At 40.8% G+C, this 23,260-nt stretch overlaps 1 protein-coding gene across 1 annotated transcript in view; it reads right to left on the reverse strand.

The window, feature by feature from the left end:
• The window catches only part of LOC104408078 (thiamin pyrophosphokinase 1-like), a gene marked incomplete at both ends in the record, with an annotated part of 54,001 nt that extends 31,351 nt beyond the window's left edge, over positions 1 to 22,650 (reverse strand). Inside the window, one exon of the mRNA XM_010017559.1 lies at positions 22,581 to 22,650. Within this exon, the coding sequence (XP_010015861.1) occupies positions 22,581 to 22,650 (70 nt within the window). The remainder of the gene's footprint in view (positions 1 to 22,580) is intronic.
• Between the last annotated feature and the right edge of the window lie 610 nt (positions 22,651 to 23,260).

Here is a 23,260-nt window from a genome sequence, read left to right on the forward strand (position 1 = left end):
AAAAACCCTCATACTGAAGTAACTTAAGAATATTTTGTAATGATTGGTTTTCACTTCTTTGCTATGCTATAGTTCTGTGTTTACTCCAGAGTACAGACTAGTCCTGGAGAACAGGCTCTGGAGAATCACATATCAAACTTACTACTATGTGAGTAGAAGAAATTATGTCAGAAAAAAGCAACAAGAAAGGCCCCTCCTTTAAACTTAAATCAGCCACTCTTACTTAAAGTATGGATTCACATCAGGTAATATATTAATCTAACTTATGTTTTTCTACCCTCTGACCTCAAATTCATGAATAATTCTTATTCTGTATCATACCTACTGAAGATGACATATATTTCAGTGACATGTATGGCACACATCCTTTTATCTTTTTGCCCATGATGGCAAAAGATGGTTTAAATTCTTTTTTCTAAGTGCAATTTACAATTGCAATTTCTAAGCAGTCCAGATGATGCAGTCTCCTGCACTTCAGAACCATGTTTCACCAGTCTCATTAGCTACTAATTATCACTCTGAATATAAGGTCATGACCAGCTCAGCTGGCTTGGTTCTCTGTTGCTTTACACTGACATTTATCAGGAGTGAGCCAACTCCATAATCCTAATGGTGTAAGTATGAAATTCATGCGAGATCAGCTTCGTCTGCTAAGCCTCAAGCCTTTTCTAGAGCTGTCAAGCACTGAGCAACGAAAAAATCCTTAGAGGCTTTGGGTCTTTCTTCTTACTCTGTTTCCCTTTCTGGAGGTTGAGGGGTTTTTTTATTTGGCTTTAGGTTGTTGCTTCTTTGTCACTGTTGTTTTGGGGTTTGTTCTCTTCAGTGTATTATAGAGCCATACGGCATCCATCCAAAATGAGTATCGAGTCAGGAGACCAGGACTGCTTCCAGATAAGGACCTGTAGGCACTTCCAGAGCAGACAATGTTTCCTGTATATAAATTGTGCAGTTTTAAACCCAGAGTTTAATATGAAACCTTTGAAGGTTTAGCCAGCTTACCAAGAAAGGAACCAGCACTATTTCTCACAGATTTTGAGAAGGATCCCACCTAGAGGATTTATCCCAGTTGCATAAAGGCTAAATGTTGTCTGAACAGCACTATGAGCTCCCAGGGTGCTGGGTTGGAGAGGAGGAGGGAAAAAAATAAGAGATTCCAGCAAGTTTGCCATAGTTTCAAGATACACTAATGAAATTCCAGTCACCATAAAACAGTCATTGACTCTTGCCATAGACACACATTACAAAATAAATAGGAGCTATTTAAACTCTCAGGTTCTCATGCTAAGTAAGCACAACTGTGCCTTTTGCCTTCAAGTAACCCATCTAATGGACACAGCTTAATTCATGAAGCTGTTTTATTTTTAAATATTCACCACTAATGAACAGCATGTTAAATTTATAATATCAGAACACTTGGTCCTTTATTCACTCACTTTAAGAATTCAGTGGGGGGTGGCAAATACGGCTTTTTATCAGGTGATAAAAAAGAAAGCAAAAAACCCAAGAGACAACACTTCAGCAGTTTATAGTAAAAAACTGTGCTGCCTTCTTAAATAAATTGCTCAGGCATAACTGTTCAGTTCTATCATTAATTCAAAGTTACAGTTTCCTAGTACTATTGACTTTTCGTGTGATGTAGCTCCTTTAGCACATAATTGCCTGCAATTAACCTTCTTTAAACAAATGTTAACATCAGAGACATGAGCATTTAAAGGCAGTAGTATCTGCAGTACCCTTTGCTTCCTTCAGTTAGAGCACAGCAAACGTTCCCACGCAGACTAGCAGTACGTGTCCCAGCTGTACCATTCGGGAGCATGGAATGGGTTCCCTGCACTGTTTCTTCCACTGCTAAAAACAAATCTCAAAAACAGTGCCTTTTACCCTGGACCAACAGACACACACAGGCTGCTTCCCAGTAGAAAGAAATGAAGATAACGTGGTGCAGACTTAACACGAAGCAGTCACTAAAGTCAGTTTTGTGACTTTAAAGTCAACTTATTTTTCATAAGCATCTCCTAGCTGGGAGTACAGAAGATAAAGCACTCTAGGATTGCTTCAAGATAAATGTTAAAATCACAGTTTAACAAAAACCCCCACCAAACAAAAAATAATGACTCCAAATCTACATTTGCTAACTGTTAAAGTGCACTTTCACCTTGCCCTCCACACTGTCAGTCTTGACTACAAGGGTGAGGGCTGCTCTCATCAGAAAGGTTTTGAGTTGCTTAAGTCTGTCAAGAAGTATACTGTTAACTGCTGAGAAGATCAAAGTGCCTTTTTAACTCCTGGAGACAAGTACAGCAACAAGTAGATGCCATTTCTGTTTTGTCTCAAAGCAGCATACTCAGGTGCCCCATCTAGCTGTACAGAGGCAAGTTCCTCAGGAAAGGAGCAATGTCAGACTGCAAGACCTATTCAGAGTTAAGGGCTATTCAATCTGTAAATACCTTCCCAGTATTACCTGCAAGGTGACCACAAGTAAGGGTCACACCTGAAGCTCAGAAGCCAAACACTAAATACCAATACAATTAATGAACCTCAAACAATCAGCATTTCGGTTTGGTTCATCTCAAACAGATCACATGAAGGATTCCACAACTTACTATCATCAGACCTTTAAAAAACAGCTAAAGCACAGTCCTTTCCCTTCTCCACCCTCTACTTCCCAATCCAGACTCTCTTGAAGTCAGCTAGCTCACTTTTTCCAACTCCATGGTTCACATCACTTACTTCCTCCTTAAAGCCTCCCTTATCACTACAGAATATTTGTATTAGGGCAGCACTAACAATAATGTTGTGCTATTTGCTATATGAATTCAGAAAGAAATAACAAAAGAAAGCCCAATTGCCTGTGCCTTCTTCAAAGACCTTAATAAACCCTAATGTTCATTCTGCAATTGCTTACACAGAACATCATTCCCAAGCAACATTTTGTATATTACAGTAAGATTATAATAAATCCAGATGAGTTTTAAAAAGATTAAAATCAAAGGGGGGGGGGGGAGAGAACAACAGTTGCAGAGCCAGTTTAACAAAGGAAGCAAGAGTATGCACACATCAGGCCATACAGAGAGAGCAGACTGGTGTGACCCTGCCAAAACTCTTGGCACAGACTGTTACCACATCTGTGGATTACAGACAGGTAGCTCTGTTGTTAAAAGTACTTGGCAATACTTGGCAACCTTGGAGAACAGCCTCTTTTCTCCTTACTTTTTAAAGAGCTTAGTGTTAAAAGAGCATAAAAGTATTATTTCATTTGCAAACCCTATGATTTAAAGAAAAAGATAAAAGTGTGTGAAGATATGAGGGCAATAATGCATTCATTTATGCTCGCCTACTATGCAGTGTCACCTTGCAAATAGTAAAAAAATATCTGAAATAAATTGGAGAACATATTACCCTCAGCTCAAGCTGCTATGCAAAGCACACATCAGGGGGACATCTTCTGCAGGGGACAGCCAGCTCGCTCCCATTATCATTAACAAAAATCAAGCAGCTAACACCCTGCCTCGAAACCCTATCCCTCAGTGACAAAGTGTTAATGATAGCTACAACTATTGCATTTTTCTTTTAGATGTCAATATTTGAAGCTGTTCTCCAGCTACAATCAATACAGTACAAAACAAAGGGATGCTCCAGGATTTAAGAACTGCTCACTTGTTTTCCATGGTGCTGAACAGCCTCCTGTGTTCAGGTAAGTACAAGTACTTTGGGAAAGACCCACTGTGCACAGGACAAGCAACTCCCAGAGACTGCTCCTAAGCATCTGTGGCTTCTTTTTTATTACTTACAGACTGATGTTTTGCTTAAAATAAAGGCTACATGACTGTAATGTTGCCATCACCTTAGAGCCAGTTAAAGCTGAAACTATCCAGCAGCACCTCTCAGAAGAAACTCAGCATGTCCCAGGCTCAAGCACCATGTCTTGCTGTTGGATCCTTGGCAAGAGGAGTGAAAAACTGGGGTTGAGCTGTGAGTTTCCATCCTTGCACAGGGCAGCATGGCTCAGGGCGGAATAAGCACCAGTGCCTCAGCATAAGTCATACAAAAGCACATGGTTTTGAAAGCTGGGGAGGCATAAGTGCTTATCCAGAAGTGCCAGACTCTATTTTTCTAGGACACTAGACCAGAGGAAAGGTGAGAGAAGATGAGTAACATAACCAGGACTCCCTCCAACAGGTGAGAGTACGTGAACAACTAAGAAGACAGAGGCTGACAAGACACCTGAAACTGTTTTACCTCCTGTCATGTCAAAGCAACAGATGGCAGAATTGGCCCTAAAAATTGAGGAAGACCAGCCATTACCTCAGAGAAAGGTAAACTGTTCATTATTAACACTTTACACTGCACGTAAGGAATCAAAGGGATGGGATCTAAAAAACCTGGTAAACTTAGATCGAGGCTGTCACAAGGTACACTGAGATTTCAATACTAGTCTCAAAAAGGCAGCAGTGGAAGCCAAAGTTTGCTCAGGCTTGTTCACAGAGTGCCACCGAAGTTGAACGAACTTTTCCAAGACAAGACAATCTCTTCTTTCCCAGAAGAGCTAGAAATACATGTATTATATTTTTCCTCCTAATTAGATAGTTCTTAACAACCCCTGCAGTGTGGCTTGAAAGCTCATTACACAATTTCAAAAGTCAGCTTTGATGACAGGTGTTTTAACTCTACATGTCCTTCCTGTGAACCTTCACACCAGTAAGAACACTTAAAAGTCAAGCACCATCAAACAATAAGCAGCTACATGTGAAAGGCCTTCACTGGGATTTCCTTGCTTTGATAATTTACTTATCTTGGCTGAGTACCTTAAGTACCTGCCTTGAGTTTAGCATCTACTTGCAAAATGACCACTTATGCAGGAGAGGTTGAGTTTGAAGAAGCTTCTTCATGGCTTGAAATTGCAGTCAGTAGCTTGCAGCAGAAATTCTTTAGACTCTTTTCTACACAGCTCATGAGAGCAATGAGAGGAGATTTATCCCCTTACTGAGCAACCTGTTCCAAGCAGGCAGGGAGAAATGTGAAGGTTTTCAAAAGTCTTATTTATGCTTCTCCTTAAGCCTGCATTTTCTTTTCCAATTTCCATGTACACATAATTTTATGGATTAATTTTCTGTTTCATGACCAGAAAAGAGACATCTTGACACTTACCTATGAGGAGGAAGACCAGCCATAGTAGCTGAACTGTCACACGAAAATGTATTAAAACACACCTACTCAGAAGACATGAAGTCCTAAGGAGGAATCCAGAACATCTGACAACAACACAACTGCTGAAAACCAAAGTTAACTCCCGTATGGTTATAATCAGTTTCATCTGTCCTGGGCTCTAATTGCCTGTAGAGCAGCCACTGAACAAATTTCTGACCCTTTTTCTTTTTGGTGGAGATATGATTGGTTATCTGAGATATGGTAATAAAACTTCTTCAGGTTTCAAGCCCTTACACCAATAAAATACATAAGATTTTACAGAGGAACAATGCACTGAGGATCCCCAAAACCCTTGTGCTTCACAGACGAACAAAGCATGTTTGTTACTTAATCTTTCTAGGGAACATGAGCCCACAGGGCAAGGAATGGAGGAAAGACTTGTAACAACAGACAGCTCTTTGAAGTCTGTTGTCTCTGTATGGCTGAAATTTGGTAACTCGCTGGGAGGCAGAAGTTTTTTGAAACCTTTCACTGCTGACCTCTGCTGCAGCTTCTTCAGAGCTGACAGAGAACCAGGATACTCCACTGGAGCATTAGCATTTCAAAAGGTACCTGCATCTCTGCCCAGCACAGCACAGAAGCATTAATTAGAGAGATAGCAGAGGATAAATGTGCATACAGAATGAGAGCTGGGCTCTATCTGATGCTGAGTAACCTTTACCAAACAGCATCCTCACTTTCATCAGAATAACTCAAGGGACTGTTCTCCCATTTCTACACAATTCAGCTGTACAATGTATGACCCCATTTCATTTTCTGGAACTTGTGATTTAGACAACAACATATTGCAAACTTTGATAGAAATTCTTTAAGGTAAGTACTAATCACAAAGGTGAAAGGTAGACCTTACAAACTCTGAAGGAAAAGTGTTTAATACACTAGTGTCCCTATATTTAGTGGGATGGAGCACCACAGCTGGATATGGCTTCATAGCTAGCAGAGACATCCTACTCACTTTAATCTTTTCTTACCCTCTTCAGTGTCACCACCTCTACGGAGTACCAGTACGGATATTTTAGTTAGGAAAGTCAGCAGGTTTAGAGTTATGAATACACACAAGCAGTTCTCTCTCAAGTAAGACTGGAATTATTTTAAACAATCATTTTTGTGAGCATAGCTGTAATTAAAATGCCTCTAATAAAGCTGAAATAAAGAGTAAAAACCTCTTTTATAGTTACCTGACATATGGATGAAATTAAGAATGCTGAGCTGCACCCAAAGGCACGTGAGCAGCAGGTCGAGGGAGGGGATTCTCCCCCTCTACTCTGCTCTGGTGAGTCCCCCCCTGCAGTCCTGGTCCAGCTCTGGGGCAACAACACAAGAGAGACGTGGAGCTGTTGGAATGAGGCCAGAGGAGGCCACAGAGATGCTGCGAGGGCTGGAGCAGCTCTGCTCTGGAGCCAGGCTGAGAGAGCTGGGCTGGGGCAGCTGGAGAAGAGAAAGCTCCTCAAGGGGAGACCTTAGAGCAGCTCCAGTGCCTGAAGGGGCTACAAGAAACCTGAAGAGGGACTATTTACAAGGCCTGTAGTGACAGGACAAGGGGGAATGGCTTTAAACTGACAGAGGGGAGATTTAGGTAGGGGATAAGGAAGAAGTTCTTCCCTGTGAGGGTGCTGAGGCGCTGGCACAGGGTGCCCAGAGAAGCTGTGGCTGCCCCATCCCTGGCAGTGTTCAAGGCCAGGTTGGACACAGGGGCTCGGAGCAACCTGCTCTAGTGGAAGGTGTCCCTGCCCGTGGCAGGGGGTTGGAACTGGGTGAGCTTTAAGGTCCCTTCCAACACAAACCAGGTTGGGATTTTATGAAACCTCCCTGAACCTGCTGCTCGTGCTCCTTTTGATGCAGCCCAGCACACAGTTGGTTTCTGGGCTCAAGTGCACACTAAAACCGTCTCATGTTGAGCTTCTCATCAACCAACACCCCGAAGTTCTTCTCCTCAGGGCTGCTCTCAGTCCAGTCTCTGGCTAGTCAGACTAAGGTGCTATAGTGTGCTTTCACTATAGCACCTAAAGCAAGTAGGTACGTGCAACTATTGCTATTAAGTCTTTAAAATCCAGACTGTTGCTGGGATGTATCCACCAAACTCCTACTGTCTGTGGCTTAAGCTGGCTGTTGTCATTAATGTTGCATCGAAAGCATTTCGTTTACTCTCACTTCCCAATATAGTATTTAGAGCACAAATGATAGCATTTAGATAACTACCTACCTGACATATCAAATCCAAACAGGTCAGTGTATAGATTTAGTGCTTATTCATAAATGGCGACCACAGAATAAACTGCACATGACTGAGGCATTAGAAACATTACAAACACACATGATATTACAGAGCTGTCTCTTTTCAACCTCTCCTCTCCAATCCTTCTCCTTTCCCTTTTTTTGTCTATTTGGGTTAAAAATGCTCGGACAGGAAATACCTCAGTAAGTACCTTCTTACTACTCAGTAAGTACATACATGCTACATTCTCAGTAAGTAGCACATAGTTCAAACAGCCCCTATCTTGGGCTCTGTACAAGTAATTTTACATCAAGCAGAGTAGCTGAAAAAAACCCATCTTCTAATGTAAACTCTGACGCTGTTGGTGCCCTGCATATTATAAGAAATTTAACAATACTCCCTGTATCAACTTCATAATTTATTATGATTAAAAAAATATTTATAAAACTCTTAACTGCTATCCTAGTAAGATCTATTACTGCACTACCACTTTAATTTAATCAACACCTTAATTAACTTTTCTTACACAATCAGAAAGAGATGTTAAGGACACAGGTCTACCTATAAGTAATGCAAATGCCATGATGAGCTCTTATTAAAAGCTATTCCCTTCATAAATAGTGATAGCAGTTGTTCCTCAGGGAAGACATTCAGAGGTCTGATATTCCTGCTGCTGTCTACAGCCATTTAAGCTGTAAGAAGGGAGAGGAGAACTCTGCCTGGATGCAGCACTGGAAGTGCTTTGGAAAAGCCAGATGAGTTCATTATCAGACACTTTTTTTATTGAGATGCTCTAGGAGCAGCCCAAAGACCACCACAGGTGACAGGATGTAATGTAACCATCATTAGAGATGTCATTTCATAGAAAAGTGAGGTTCTGGATGCCCTTGTGGCCCATTCCTTCAAATTCATTGCAAGATATTTTTTTCCACATGCTTTAATGCCAGCAGGTCATTAATTCACTGGTTGATGAAAACCATGTAAAGTTGGGAGGAATAGACCCATCTGCCTGATAACAAAGAGATCCCCATTTTATTGGAATGACAGAAAAACTCATTGAAGTTACTTTTGTAATTGTCCTCAGGGGGAAACAGGAAGTCTGAAATCCTGAAGATTAACAGAGAACTCCATTTCACTGTAAGCAAAACCATCCCCTAAGTCCTAGGCTGTTAAATACCTGGTTAAGCTCAGATGCACCAGCCAGTTACAGCCAGCCAGCTAGTAACAAACAGGAATTTGGACTTATATGCTGATAAGAAGGCATGAAGGTTTTGGCCTATTCCCACCTTCAAACTGAGCTCCAAACTGAGTGCCAAGATTGGAACTCTTGAGGGGGCAACACACCTACTCTCTAGGGAGCAATGTCTGGTGCGAGCCACACTGCAGCAGTTTGGGAGGATCCCATCACCAGTGTTTCTGGCAATGTGGCACCCTAACTTTGTAAAGCAGCACCTCCCCTACCTAAGTCCACGATAGAGAGGGAGGTGATGAACACAAAATCCCCTTCTCTGCGAGCAGCATTGGTCCAAAGCCCAAGAACGGCAGGCTGTGAGCCATCAATGAGCCTGTGAAGCTTTTTCAAAGGCTGTGGAATCAAAGGGTGATTTCTTTTCTGTTAGAAGGATTTCTTTTCTTGGAGATGGAGTCTCGGCTTTTACAGGATTTTACAAAATGCAGGATCCTAGATGCTATGATGCTCCTAGATGCCTGTGTTTTGTCTGGCCCAAGAATGAATAGGTACAAGCAGTTTTCCCATCCCTTTCTTCCACAAGGTGGGGAAAACAGTTTCCAAATGCAGCTTTCAGGTGAAACAAAAAGTTAAGATAATTACTATGACTTTTAAAACACAGAAGTAAGGAATGAAAGCTACAAACTACTTGTAACCCATGCTTTTGTCCTATATATTCAGAGGTTAAAATCATTCACTCCTCAGATAACAGCGGAGCAAGCCAGTGTATGAATGTTTGAGCAGCTAACTTACAACTGATTGGGGGTGAGGGGGGAACGAATAAAAATCTACATTTGGAATGAAAACTTGCCTGTGGCCCTGTGCCAAGATCCTGCCTAATACACTTGAACATGCTGAAATATTAAACCCCAGAAGCACAAGAACGAAAAGGGAAATTTTGATGAGCTCTTAAACAGGGTCATGAACATGATTGTATTTCTGCTGGCGCTACTGAAAGAAGTCAAAACTTGCCACGGCTGTTCCAGTGTGAGCGTGGCAAAGAAAGCACTTTCCACTCTGATTAGAAATGAGATCCTGCAGAACGGGGAAGGCATCACTCTCCAGATGAAAGCCCTCTTCAGCATGTCGGGAATGCTATTATGGTTCTCGAAGCCACTCCGAGGTGTATTACCAGCACATAAATGCATGACAGCACTGACCACTTAATCCCTCTTCTGTCACAGGCAAGTTAGAAACTAAAAATTACACTGACACCCAAGGGTATTTTATAATAGAATACGAAATAAAATGATAAATTTGCAGATGATTTTGGCTTTGCCTCATGGTACTCCATTATACACCAAATATTCCTGGCCTCTCATTCATTACTATTTAATTACAATGGAGTACCTTTCTTTCAGACTTCATTAACCTCTGAAAGCAGTTTGTGACCTTGGGATCCTCCTTGCAACATGATGTTAGAACACTGCTTTGCCAGGAAACGCTTCCTGAAATGCTGAATTTAATCAAATGCATAGGTTTTTATGGGAAACACAGGAAACATGAGAACCCTGCATGTGGTCACTTAATGAACAAGAGTTAGAGCATATCCATTAGACCCATAAATCACTACCAGATTAATGCTAAAAGGTGTCACAAGTGTTTCCCCAGAGGACAGGCTCATTACAGTAAACATGATCACGGATGCTCTTCCCTATTACTTTCACTGTGAGAAGAGGGAGTAAGGAAACAAGGAGGGATTTGCCCATGTACTTCCTACTTGTTTAAGCCAGCAGAAACATCAGTATCTCACCAAGCCCAGTGACGGTGTAGCACAGCTCCAGCTCCTGTCTTTGTCAGAAACCACTGCTCAATCTGAAATGCTTTCACTCTAAAAGGAAATCTGAGAGCAGCAACCTCTTCACAAGATGAGAGGCAGAACCACAGCCCGTGCAGTCTCTTTCATTGCTTAGCTGCAAAGCTTCCAATGATGGATCAATGCTGGCCCCTCGGTGCCAATCAGTGGATGCTTGCAGAGTGGGCGCGGGTTCAGCAACTCGCTTGCTAGCAATTTTAACTCCTCAAAACAGATTCTTCATCATCCCGAGAATTCCCCTTGAGAGCTACCACCCCATCAATCCATGCACGCTCCTCACACAATTCCCTCCTCTACAAAACCACCCCAACATCACCTTATGCACAGTTTTCTTTTCTCCGAAAATTAAAAGCCTCAGAAAGAAGAGATATTGACACCCACATCTGTCACTTCCTTAATTAAAAGTATTTGTTGTCAAAGCTCACAGATGATGCTTTAACACAAAAAATGGCACTGAATCGGTTACTGACTCTTTTGCAGTTGTATTTTTGGGACAGTCTGTCTTTCCCCCACCACTCAAAATACCTTAATGCACACAAATCCAATTTGATCTGTCACTGGCATTTAACACACCTGCTGCAGCTTGTAAAATTAGAAAACATCAATCCTCCCACAGATACTGCTGGAACTTGCAGAGGCAAATCACAGCTTTTGCCCTTACTACAATAAAGCCTTCCTTCCTTTCTTTCATGTTATAGAATAGCAGTTGTTCTATTGGAGTTATTAGCTAGGTTTATTCCAGAGACTTTTCTCCTTTTCAGCTTCAGTACAAAAAACATTTCCACACCCTCCCCATCCTTTTCCTTGTACTGTTTTTCTCCCTCCCTTCTAATTTTTGACTCCTTTAGATGATGCCTGTGCCAACCATCACCTAACATGTTCAACTGTCCTAAACGCTGAGAAAAAAGCCCTGCTGACAAAGAAACAGAGATTTTCAAGAGTGCTGTTGCATCAGTGTACATCTGTTTTCAAGCCCTTGCAGAATGACTACCCTTCTGCACAGAGGGGATGACAACCGCAAGCCCATCTCTCAATGCTCTGGCCCATAGCTTGGATGTCCAGTGCTCTGAACGATGTCATTGGACTTGTAACACACACCAATTGCAGGGAAAACAACGACGACAACAACAAAAGACAACCTAAAAATCTCACTACTCTCCCTAAATATTTTACCAAGTATTTTGAGCTACACCTGAATCCCAGTCTCCCTTTTATGCTGGAGAAAAAGACCGCCTGCTCTAAAGGCACAGCTTTTTATCCTCTGCCATTGGTACCCACTGTGTCATTGTGTCATATATCAAGCACTCTAAAAATATACCTTTTCTAACCCGCTGATCTTTATCCATCTTCTTCACTGCCATCCTATTAGCTCTCTCCACACTAATGAGCTAATCCAGTCTCAAGCTGCAAATCCCTAACGCTGCCTTCACTTAGTCCCTCTTTATCCATAATGCTTATAATGAATAAATGGAAGGGAACAGCTATATCATTATTTACTGCTTCTATTCTTTTTCATACGCCAGGCAACTTATATACAGAAATCAAAATACTTAAAGCCACACTGAAGCAAATACAGAGCAAACTGCATGCACATGTGTATTCTGTCTGATCTAAAACATCTTATAAATGCATTAGCCACATGATGTAGATACCTGGAATGGGCCGCTCAGCTTAATTTCAACAGAAAGAAGAAACTTATTCCATCTGGAGTTTCTTAACAACCTAGGAAAGCCAGGCAGCTTGAAAGTCAAGCAGCTTGTGTAGGTGGGATATCCCTCTAGAGTTACCAGTCCAATAACAATTTATTCCTATAGGATGAATTTCATTCCTGATATTACAGCTTCCAAAGACTATTCTAAATATTTTGATCACTCTGTGGGCACCACAAAGTAATTCCAAATACAATAAGCAGCAACAATTTCCAACTATCGCCAATGCTGCCTTCAAATCTGAAATCAGAGCAATAGATGCTATAACACTATTTACACACTGTTTACACAGCTAAAAGTGGTGTGGCTCTATTTTGTTTTTAAAGCACAAGGGACAAAAATGGATTGTGTCCTAGTCTCTGGAAGACACAGTAAGTGACAAAGTAGCACTGAGAGTCTCGTTCTTGCTCCATCCCTTTCATAGGCTGTTGGAACAGAATCCGGTTGCTGCGGCAGTTTCCCTGCTTGCAATCACCATAGAGAAGGGATGCATCACATCAAGCATTAATTGCACTGCAAGAATTCAGGGCAATGTATGGAGAGGGTGTAATTGCTTAGACATTTATAGCTTAATCGCTTCCCAATTAAGTCAACAGAAGATCCTGAATCCGTACAAAAGGTAATCCGAGTCCCTATTTGGCAAGCACAGGCCATATCTATTCTTTGTTGTGACATTTAATAAGAAAAACTCAGTTACACTAAAAAAAATAGAAAACTAAACAACCAAAATCCATACGACACACAAAATCCTGTGGCAAAAGCTCTCCTGAACTTGCATAGAATCTTAGTTGCCCCTCAATCACCAAGAGCATTTAAAACTCCCAAACAAACCCAAACCCTAATTTCTATCAGAATCTGTGTGTATTTTGCTAAACTAAAGCCCAGACTGGTCCCTAAATAAGGCAGGCACTTTGTGGCTTGCAGAGGAGTGTGCATACCCAGGGGTATGATTTTTACATGAACTATGAGTTGAAGGAGAAGATTTGAGTTTCCTGAACATATATGTATCCAAAAGCAGCTTTGGAGGTACCAGTGTAAACATTATCCACATGCTTGAGCAAGTTATTTCTGGTAGCAGAACACAACTGGCTCTATGATGATTAACTCTCATGTCTTCAATTGTGGAATTTGTAGAGCTGCTTGACAACTTTCCCCAGTCCAAATCAATGCTCAGCCCTTCACATGGATGGCTTTGCAACTGCTTCTGCAGTTTTGCTCCGTGGCTTGTCCTCATCAGAAGAGGCACATAATAGTCAGCGCTTGGCCCTAAGTAATTATGAACTATTCTTATTTACCAACTGTAATAAGTAGTCTTGATCAGAGTTTGAGAACACAGTTCCCTGTTCTTGATAGCAATTTCTGTGAAAACTGGGGCACAAAACATTTTAAAATGAAAAGCATTTGTGAAACAGAGACATGCCTGGAATACAACTAGATTTAAAAACAAATCTTAGCAGAAGAACTAGGAAGAACAGTTTAAAGGAAAATGGATTTATATTTTTAAGCTTTACTTCTCATTATATTCTATAATGCATAAAGTCCCCCATTTGCAAGCTACTGGCTTCACTAACACTCAATTTAAACAGATTTGAAGTATACAATTATCTGTCCTCAAAATAAAGGCGTCCATTTGAATGTAAATTGTTAAAAGTCAGAACTTCTGCCTTTCACGTATTTATTAAAAGAGAACAGAGCCTACTGAAGAAAGAGAATAGGAAAGAAAACCAAGAAATAAACATCCACAGTATGTTTACGCTCCAACAATCACAAATAAGTTTACTGAAAGACCATTCTAGAGACAGCAAAAAGCTAATCTGAATAATTTATCTATGGTTGTTATTTGTGTTCAGTCCCATTATGTAGCAGTCTGTAATATCAAGTCACCTGGAAGGGACTATACCCACGATTTCAAGGAGTTCTCTAGACAATGAAGAAAAGAAATAGCTGAGAAAGTGAAGAGGTGCTATAGCACCAGTAATCCTTTCCTAAATCTCTGAAGGGTAACAGTGCAGATCAGTCAACTTCAAGGACGTTTATTAACATACATTCATTTTAAGGCACTGCTGGCACGTGTACTTCTGTGCTCCCAGACTGAACGCTCATCTTCGCACTCTTAACAAGCTTCTTTCAAAGCTAAGATTGCTCTTGCCATGTTCGTTATAAAGTTCATATTTTACATCTTCAATGACAAGTTCTATTGCAGAAAAATCCCAGCCTGGTTTGAGGCTTGTAGGAACTTTCTATCTTTGCTTTGTTTCAAACACACGAAAACTCCCACTCCCCAGCCTGCCCCAAACACTTGTAAAAAGTATTGCTCCATAAAAGCAAGCATTGCCTGCCTAATCCTTAATTTCTAGTGATATTCAGAGATCCAAAAGAAGCAAAGCCATACATTTCACCCTAATGCTACACACAGAGCCAGCTTTTCCTGGATCCTGAGAATTACTCCTTAGGCACAACAAACCAAACCACTATAAAGTGCAGAGTGCTCTTAGGCCAGCTCAGGACTCCCTTCCAAGCTGATGTGACTCAATGCACCAGTGTTTTATCACTACAAAGTCCTAACTTCTAGCATGGGGGTGGCCATAAATGATTTTTACCATGTCATAAAGCCAGAAATCACCCAGATGGAGTGATTTCTCTACTTACAGTACACTTGGGGCACAGACACAGCTATGCGAAGAAGATGAAGCAATACAAACCCTCTGATTGAGAGACCTGGGATTAACTGAAAGTGTCCCTATATTCTCCTTTCCTCAGCCACTTTTTTTCCTTCCCTCACCCTGAATTACTGCTCTGGACAAATTGTGACCCCTTATTTTCCTGATTGGGAATTATAACTTGGCTTCCCGTGCTCTTACCGGGACAGCACAGTACTATGGGCAGAGCACCTCACTGGCAGCCAGGAGACGTGGTTTCTCAGTCGAACTGTCCATCTCTTTTGTATCTTCCCATCACTCCATCTAGCCAGACTTTTGCCCTGGTCCTTCCCATCTCCCTGGAGTGCTCACAGAGATCAAGTCTGCCTCCACCTAGGACCTATTATTCCTTACTAAATACTGATTTTAGGATTCAGGATACCTGGCCCTTGTATAGGTTCAGCTTTTAACAAGAAACTATCAGAAATTCTGATGAGACCAGATGAAAAAGGGCAGCATTTTAGCCCTTCTTAAGGGTACTTACCCACATGTTAAAGGTGACTGAGAATATGAGATTATTTGGTAGCTCAGTGAGCAAACTGGGAACATAACAAAGGTGTTGATTCCCAGTTCTCCATTTGAACCAGTGGACAATACTCTCACTTGAGATGAAACCTGGTACATCTACCTCTGCCACTTGTGAATCACATCCAGAAATTCTACCTAGGAGGGCTCTTCTTTCTTTACTCTTCCTCTGTGAAGAAAGCATGGTCCTGTATTAAGGGAGTAACTTACTTGCAGTGCCTCCTAAAAGAAATGAGGTATGTGTGCTTCCACATACACACAGTGTAAATATTACTATCATTCTATAATTTCCATCTTAACTAGCAAAAGCAACAGAAATTCAACATGAAGAGTAATTAAATCTCAACTAAATTCTGCTGATATTTATAAGGCCAAGTGTTGGGTTTTGTTTTTAATTAGATGATAATCTGATAAACTGCTGCTTGATTTTCAGATTGAGGAAATGATGGGAAAGCCCTTGTCCATTTTCTGTTATGGTTTATGGAATATGCTAGTAACTATAATTAGAAGCACCTCCAAGCAAACCGAGCTAAAACAGCACTTTACGTGATCTGCAAAACACAGTACTTCCTAAAATTCCGACTTAAATCTAAACCATGGCTATGTAACTCCAAGATGTTTCTTTTATAGCATCTGATGACTAATAAAGCACTACAGTGATGTAGTCAATAACTCCAGAAGAAAACATACTCCTGAGTCTGGCTTTATACTGCTGTTTATCATCATGAGGAACCCAGCAGTGAAAAAGAGCACCAATGATTTTCACCTCTCATCAGTTCTGTGAGCATTTGATTCAGTGACCCACTGAGCCTAACACGCCTAGTGCTGTTAGTGCCCTTTCAGGAAACACCTCCCAGTACAGGAAGCTAATCTTGGGTTAAACTGAGGACTGAATCTATGAGTATCTCTTGATATCTCAATGCTTCATCGTTTCTGAAACAAGCTTTGAATTATATTTACAGTGTACGGCTCCTGGAATAAAAATGTATTTGAAAATATAATCAAGTGAAAGTAATTAAATTGAAGATAGGAATTAAAAAAGCCAAAACCTGGTTGATCATAACATACCTGAGAGTTTCTCATCTGCTCTACCTGAAATAAACACAATATGTAACTTCAAATGGATTCATCTTTCCAAACACTGACAGGTAAGTTGCTTTGGTTTTCTGAAATTTCTTGGTGTCTGGCTGTTTTCTAAAGTAAGCTAGGATTGAAAAATGGATCCCAAGTCAGGTATTCCCTAAAGGACCTGACTGTGGATAGGGATGGGCTTTCTGAACACTCCTGCAGTCTTGATTAGGATAAACTCAAGATCCCAATTGTGATCTTTAAACACTGCTACAGTTTTTAGGTCAAACAAAAATGTCTGATGTGAAAGACTTCCTTAAGCCATTTGACAAATAAAGCACTGTCTCAGCTTTCAACTTTCTTGGCTTTCAGAATGCAATCCCTCAATTCACAGAACTCCTCACCACCGGCAGCAATGGGAAAGCCGTTTCAAATAGCTTTGACCTCACATTTGAGGCCAATTTCATTTTTTGTAAGGTTACTGAAACATATCCTTACATCAACATTTATAAAGCAAAAACGTCACTTGTATAGCTCTCTCACACCCTCCCCCAAATATACAATGGATATTAAAGACAAGAAAAGGCCATTGCAGTCTTCTAGTACAATGCTATACTCAGAAAATCTCATTCAATATTTTCTGCATCAGTGTGCTAAATTTTGCCTGAACACAAGATAGCTTAAAAACAATATCCAGTTTAATCTGAAGAGTTCAAGCAAAGAATTCCTCTCAATCCTACATTAAGCTACATCAATGGCTAATTACTTTCATAAGTACCCTATTTCTAATCCAATATAGAACACAGTGAAGTATATATGAATTTCGCACTCTATAATCCTATTAGGGGCCTACTTTTCCATGAGGAGAAGGTTGTTCAGGAGAGAATAACAAGACAAAAGATCTCATTTTACATATGGGTATTCCTAGCTGTTGCCCAGCTGTTTCTTTTTTGATTATATTGACAATAGAGACAGTGATTTCTAAGATTAGGCAAGTTGGGTGTAAGTTATAACAGACAATTGAACCAGCCAACAAAAGGAAGACAAGATGGCTGGTGAATTGGCACTACTAATCCTCAGTAATTGCCAAAATGCACACATGAAGCCATAAACCACACAGACAATTTCACTACGAGTTATCTTTCCACTTCCCACACCAGAAATATGCAACTACTTTTCCTCATGGAACTTACACTAGCTTAGTCTTCCTATTCAAAGGTTAAGCCTATTGCTTCCTTTTCAAACATTGGAGGCAAAACAGAGCCCTGGAGAATGCATGCAGCATGAGGGAAAATAATGATGAGTAAGAGATCTGTGTGCAGTTGCAGAGCTATAATCTTGTTGGGATCACGGAAACATGGATGGAGTGTTATAATGAGGGGATGTAGACTCTTTAGGAAGGACAGGATGGGAAGATGAGGAGGAGGAGTTGCCCTTCATGCGAGAGAGCAGCTAGAGTGCATGGGCTTGCTTTGGGGATTGATGAAGTTAGGCCAGGGATGCCAAAGACAACATGAAGGGCTTCTGTAAGTACGCAGGTGACGAAAGGAAGACTAGTTAAAATGTGGGCCTGTTGCTTAACATGAGAGGGGACCTGGGTACACAGAACATGGAAAAGGCTGAGGTACTGAATGCCACCTTTGCCTCAGTCTTTACTAGCAAGGCAAGCCTGTAGGAATCCCAGGCACCAGAAACAGGGGGAAAGACTGGAGCAAGGAAGATGTAGTCTTGGTAGAAAAGGATCAGGTCAGGGACTACTTAAGAAAATGAACACATATAAATCCATGTGTGCAGATGGGATGCACGTGAGTGCTGAGAGAGCTGGCAGATGTCATTGCAAGGCTGCATTTGACAGTCCTTTAGCAATCATGGCAACTGGCAGAAACACCCAAAAACTGGAGGAGAGCAAACTTAATTCCTGTCTTTAAGAGGGCAAGAAGGAGGACTCTGAGAACTACAGGCTGCTTAGCCTCATCTCAATTAGAGGCAAGGTAATGGAGTAGTTAATCCTGCATTTCTAATCAAGTGGACAACAAGAAACTCCTCGAGAGCAGTCAGCATTGAAACATTTGCCATATGCCTAAATTTATTCTCTGATACAAAACTCAGTAAGTGTAAGCTGTAAAAGCTGTACAATTAAGACCTCTGTTTTCCACTTCAGCTTCTCAACACAAAGCTTAGGACATAGAAGAGTTGGTTAAATCCAAATTAAAGAAGTAGCATCACCTTGTACAACCAATATCCTTGATTAATTTTGACTAAATAGCTTATGGCTTATTTAAAATCTTGGGGGTGGAGGGGTGTCATCAAAAGGCAAACTTCTTGTAGCAATCTGTACTCCTGAATATAAGCTGCTTCCAAAATGATTGTTTTCAGGTCCACGTTTTAACTTTAGCAGCTGCATGAACTGGAAACGTTTACAGAATTTGCTCCTAATTTCCAAACACACACGTAGAGCTTCTTGGAGCTGCCTCCCTGCATGTCCAGTACAGAGAAGACTTACATAGTAATTGCATTTGCAATTGTAAATGCAGTAAACTGCATTTTCATGCATCACTTAAGTTCACATCATGTATGTTTTATATGTACAAAATGCAACATCAAAATACACCGCCACTTTTCAGTTTCACTGCTAACTCTTCTACTTTATACTGTCCACAGAAAGAAACTGGAAGGGTAGCAAAAGTGCTGTTCTTAGTGATTGCAGGCAATCTACCTCATGTAGTAAGTCTGCCATACTGAAATACTAAACAGAACCCCAGAAAGCCACTATTTATGATAGGATTATCCTTCCTCTTACAGGGCTCACTGCACCCCTCTAACCTGAAGCTCTTAGTGTTGCAAAACCCGAGTACATGACGGATTTGACATCTCTCTAGAAAACAGCAGCTGAGACACAAGTACTAATGATTGCTTTTACAGGTGCCAATACAATGATAGTTTTCGATGCATCTTCACCTTCATATACGCCAAAGCCAGTGACACGCAGGTTAATCGATGCCTTAAGATTTAATCAGAAAGTGTTGAGAAAGAAGTCGCCGCAGTGTGATACAGATAAGCAACAACTTAGCTGAAGTGGGTAAGTGTTTCATAGGGATTCAGGGACATATACAACAGGGTAGGCAAGGCAGAGCAAAAAAACCCACAAAGATCAGTAACTCACCCTTAACTCTCATTAGCAGCAAATGTTTAGCCATCGAGAATGGCTTAGCAGCAACCCTTATTTTTGACTGGGAATTGACATTAATAAAGAAAAGACACAGCCTAAATAACCTTTCTGAGCTGTAGAGCCAGCGAGAGAAATGCAGCAGAGCACAGGAGTCCATCCCTTCTTCCCTGCTGCTGTCCCCAACGCTGACAGCTCCCAAGGGTGGACCTCTCTAAGGAAAATCATCCTGCCCTTTTGGTTACTCATCCTACTGCTCCTGCTCTAGAAGGCAATTTGTTTTAACACATCACTGAAAAAACAGCATGATTTCTCCTCATTAGTAGTTACAAAAACAAAGGTTTTGGGGGGTTTGTTTGCTTTTAAGCAAAAATAATTGCAATTAAGGTTTGTTGAGCTAGTTTTTACAGAAACTAATAGGAAAACCAACCAAACACATCATTAAAATGACACCACAAGCACAGAGGAAGACATATAACTACTACATAGATTAAGCTCATGACCTGAAGTCACACTGCTAAGCCAGCCTGCACAGTTCTACAGGGAGGAAAACCAGAGCTTCTTTTGCTTGATGGGAATAAGTGAAGCACTCCAGCACAGAAACAAGTCAAGACACGATGGAGAAAACAGGAAAATGATGGAGGCAGGAAATGAGGGGCCCTCAAATCTGCACTTGCTGCTCTTCATTCAACAGCAGAGACTGTCTTAACACAAAAAGCAAGTCAAAGAATTGTTCAGCACTTGGTAAGTCTCCTGTAGAGCATCTTGCCTAGTTTCAGCCACAGCACTTTAAGATATAGTTATGAAGTAACTGAAGAGAGGCCAATAAAAGCTAAAAGATGACTAATAAAGAAAGACCAAACAGTCTGGGCCTCCCACTTGAAGAATTTTAAGAACTAATTAACTAGGTATGCATCAGGAGTATGTCTTCACCTTGGAAAGAAGGATGAATCTCTTGAGGTAATTTCTAACCCTGTATTTTTCTAGGATTTGGAAATGGACCCTTCAAAACAGGAACAAATACTTATCTCCAGAGGAAGACACCCCTCTAACAGTGCTATATTGCTAGCTGCCCTTTTTCCAGAAAATTGTCATTTATTCCCATTCTAAAAGATTCTTCCCACACTTCGGTGTCACCGAGAATCAAGCCCAAAATACGAACCAAGTTCTTCATATATCTCTTTCAGATATAGTAATCTCTCTAGAATTAAAGGACTATAGGTTTTAGGTTTTGATACAACACAATTAGGTGTCAGGGCTTCAAATAAAATAGTTTTAAACAGAAGGTTAAAGAAGCATTAAAAAATGATTAGCATGTCAGTAGAGCCTGAGCAGACAGCTCTTTAGTGACACTGGACAGGGAATTTAAGGGAAAATACTTGAGAGAAGTAAATGAATATTCTTTCCAGCAGAATGATTTCTTTGAAGACAAAAATCAAAATTATGCAGGTCGTCTTTTTTTTTGCTTCAAAAGAATCACTTTGAAGGTAAAATATACCTACCCAAAGCAATTAAGATGAGAAGAAGAAAGAGAAAAAAAATACTCCAAGGGCCAAGTATGTAAAACTGAAAGAACTAGTCAGTCAAGGTATAATCATCCATTTCCCCCTGAATTATATTTATTTAATATGAACATAAAGATGTGCAGAAGAGATGAATGGGTTACAGGAGGAGGTAAAATGAAAGCTCTAAGATGTTGTTTTTTGGAAAGCATCACCATTATCAGAGAGAACTGATTGCTGTAAGTCAATCAGGTTTCTGTTTGAACTCAAGATTAAGTTGTGCAGGGCTCTGGTAGCAAATACTAGGAGAAGAGAAATAGAAGATTACCAAAGGAATACTACTACAGCAGTTAGAAGTGCTGGACAGACTCCAGTCTCGGTTTTAGCAGATCTCAGCCACCAAACTTCTCACAGGTGACAAAGGAAGAAATTTTAAGTTAACTTTTACTTTAAGACTACAGTCTTCGTCTCCAGCTCTGCTCTCTACTCTGAAGGACAGGAGGAAACTGAGCTTTCCCTGGCCCTCCTTCATACACTTGCCATGAGATGAAACACAAAATACGTGTCAAATTCTGCTGCATGAACAAAATTGTTCATACATTTATAAGTTCTATCAAATACCTGTCTCACTGCTTTGCCCTGAAAGTCAGCTTTATTTGTTTATTTCCTTTTATTAAACTATTGATGAGTTCTTGCTCAAAACAACTGAAAATCCTAAAGACAAGCAAAAAAGATCCTTAGTAACCTCAGACTGCACAGTGTTCCATGGCTCCACTACAAAAATGAGAAAGGACTTCAAAGCTGTATTTAGCATCACAACCCCAACTCAACACTTTTGGGGCAGAAACCTAGGATAATTTATAATTTAAAGGCCATGACAGAAAACAAGAACATATTCTCCTTTCAGTCATACTTCCTCGCATGCACATTTACAGATAACATCTGCACTTGCCTTTAGTCACGTACTATGCCCTGATGCTTATTTAGAAATAATTCAAAAAAGAAAAGCAGCCTTCCTAGTTTATTACCAATCTCACTTGACTAAGCAGATTTCCTCTAAGGCCTCACAAGAATGAAGAGGACATACTTCGTTTCAGCTCTAGGCAAGAAGCATCACACGTTCCTCTAGTCAACCCTTGCTAAGGGCACCGCAAGTTTTTTCCAAGGCTGCATCAAAGGCCTGGTTCTGATGGATGCATAAAGTAAGACAGCCCTAGAGCAGAGGTTTCAAGAGGAGAACAGACCAGTGGGCTTAGGGAGTAAAGGTGTTTCAGGCTATCTGTGTGCTTCTAAAAAGTGTGGCTGGGAATAAAAGTTAATGCCTGCCACAGTGTGTTAAAGTACCATGCACAGAGCAGGCAGCTGCCTCAGTAACTGTTCTTCCATATGTTACTTTCATTGAGAAGAGATGACTTCAATGGCTTCAAGTTTACTGTTAACATACCTGTCCTGGCTTCCTTCCGTGATGTGATAGAGATGATTGGCACCTCCATCGGCACAAGCTCTCAGTGCAGCTGCGAGTGAAGAAACAGAACATCAATGCTTTGGCATTATAAACAAAGAAACACAACCAGTTACTCCATTACTGACATTTCTGTGTAATCTCAATTATTCATCGCAGCATAGGTAAAGAAGCTGAGACCTCGCATGGCTTTTAGCTTCCTATACTTCATTGTTTCCCTTGTTTCTCCAAATAGACATTTGAACTGGTTTTATCAGACTAGTGCTAATCTTCACCTGACTGTACCACTGGACTTACCAAATAGCTCATTTCTATCTACAAAAACCTACTGCCCATCAGCTTAACTGCATGGGGACAAGTATTCAAAACCTGGAAAGGGCCCATCCTCCATGGATGGGTACGTACTTCTCTAAACAGGTAGGAACTTGCACCTTAAGCCTAGCAATCTGCTCACCCATGACCTGCATAAAAACTGGGGAAACAACTTCCACAACTCAGTTAGACATGACAATACCTGTTTTCTGGGTTTTTTTTCCCCTCCTATAACACAAAAAAAGAACACTCTACTACATTCAAGGCCAGGCTGGATGTGGTTCTGAGCAACATGATCTAGTTGAAGGTGTCCCTGCTCATTGCAGGGAGGCTTGGACAAGATGACCTGT

Source organism: Nestor notabilis, unplaced genomic scaffold (assembly GCF_000696875.1).
Source record: "Nestor notabilis isolate BGI_N333 unplaced genomic scaffold, ASM69687v1 scaffold2187, whole genome shotgun sequence".
In the NCBI taxonomy this organism is placed as follows: Eukaryota; Metazoa; Chordata; class Aves; order Psittaciformes; family Psittacidae; genus Nestor; species Nestor notabilis.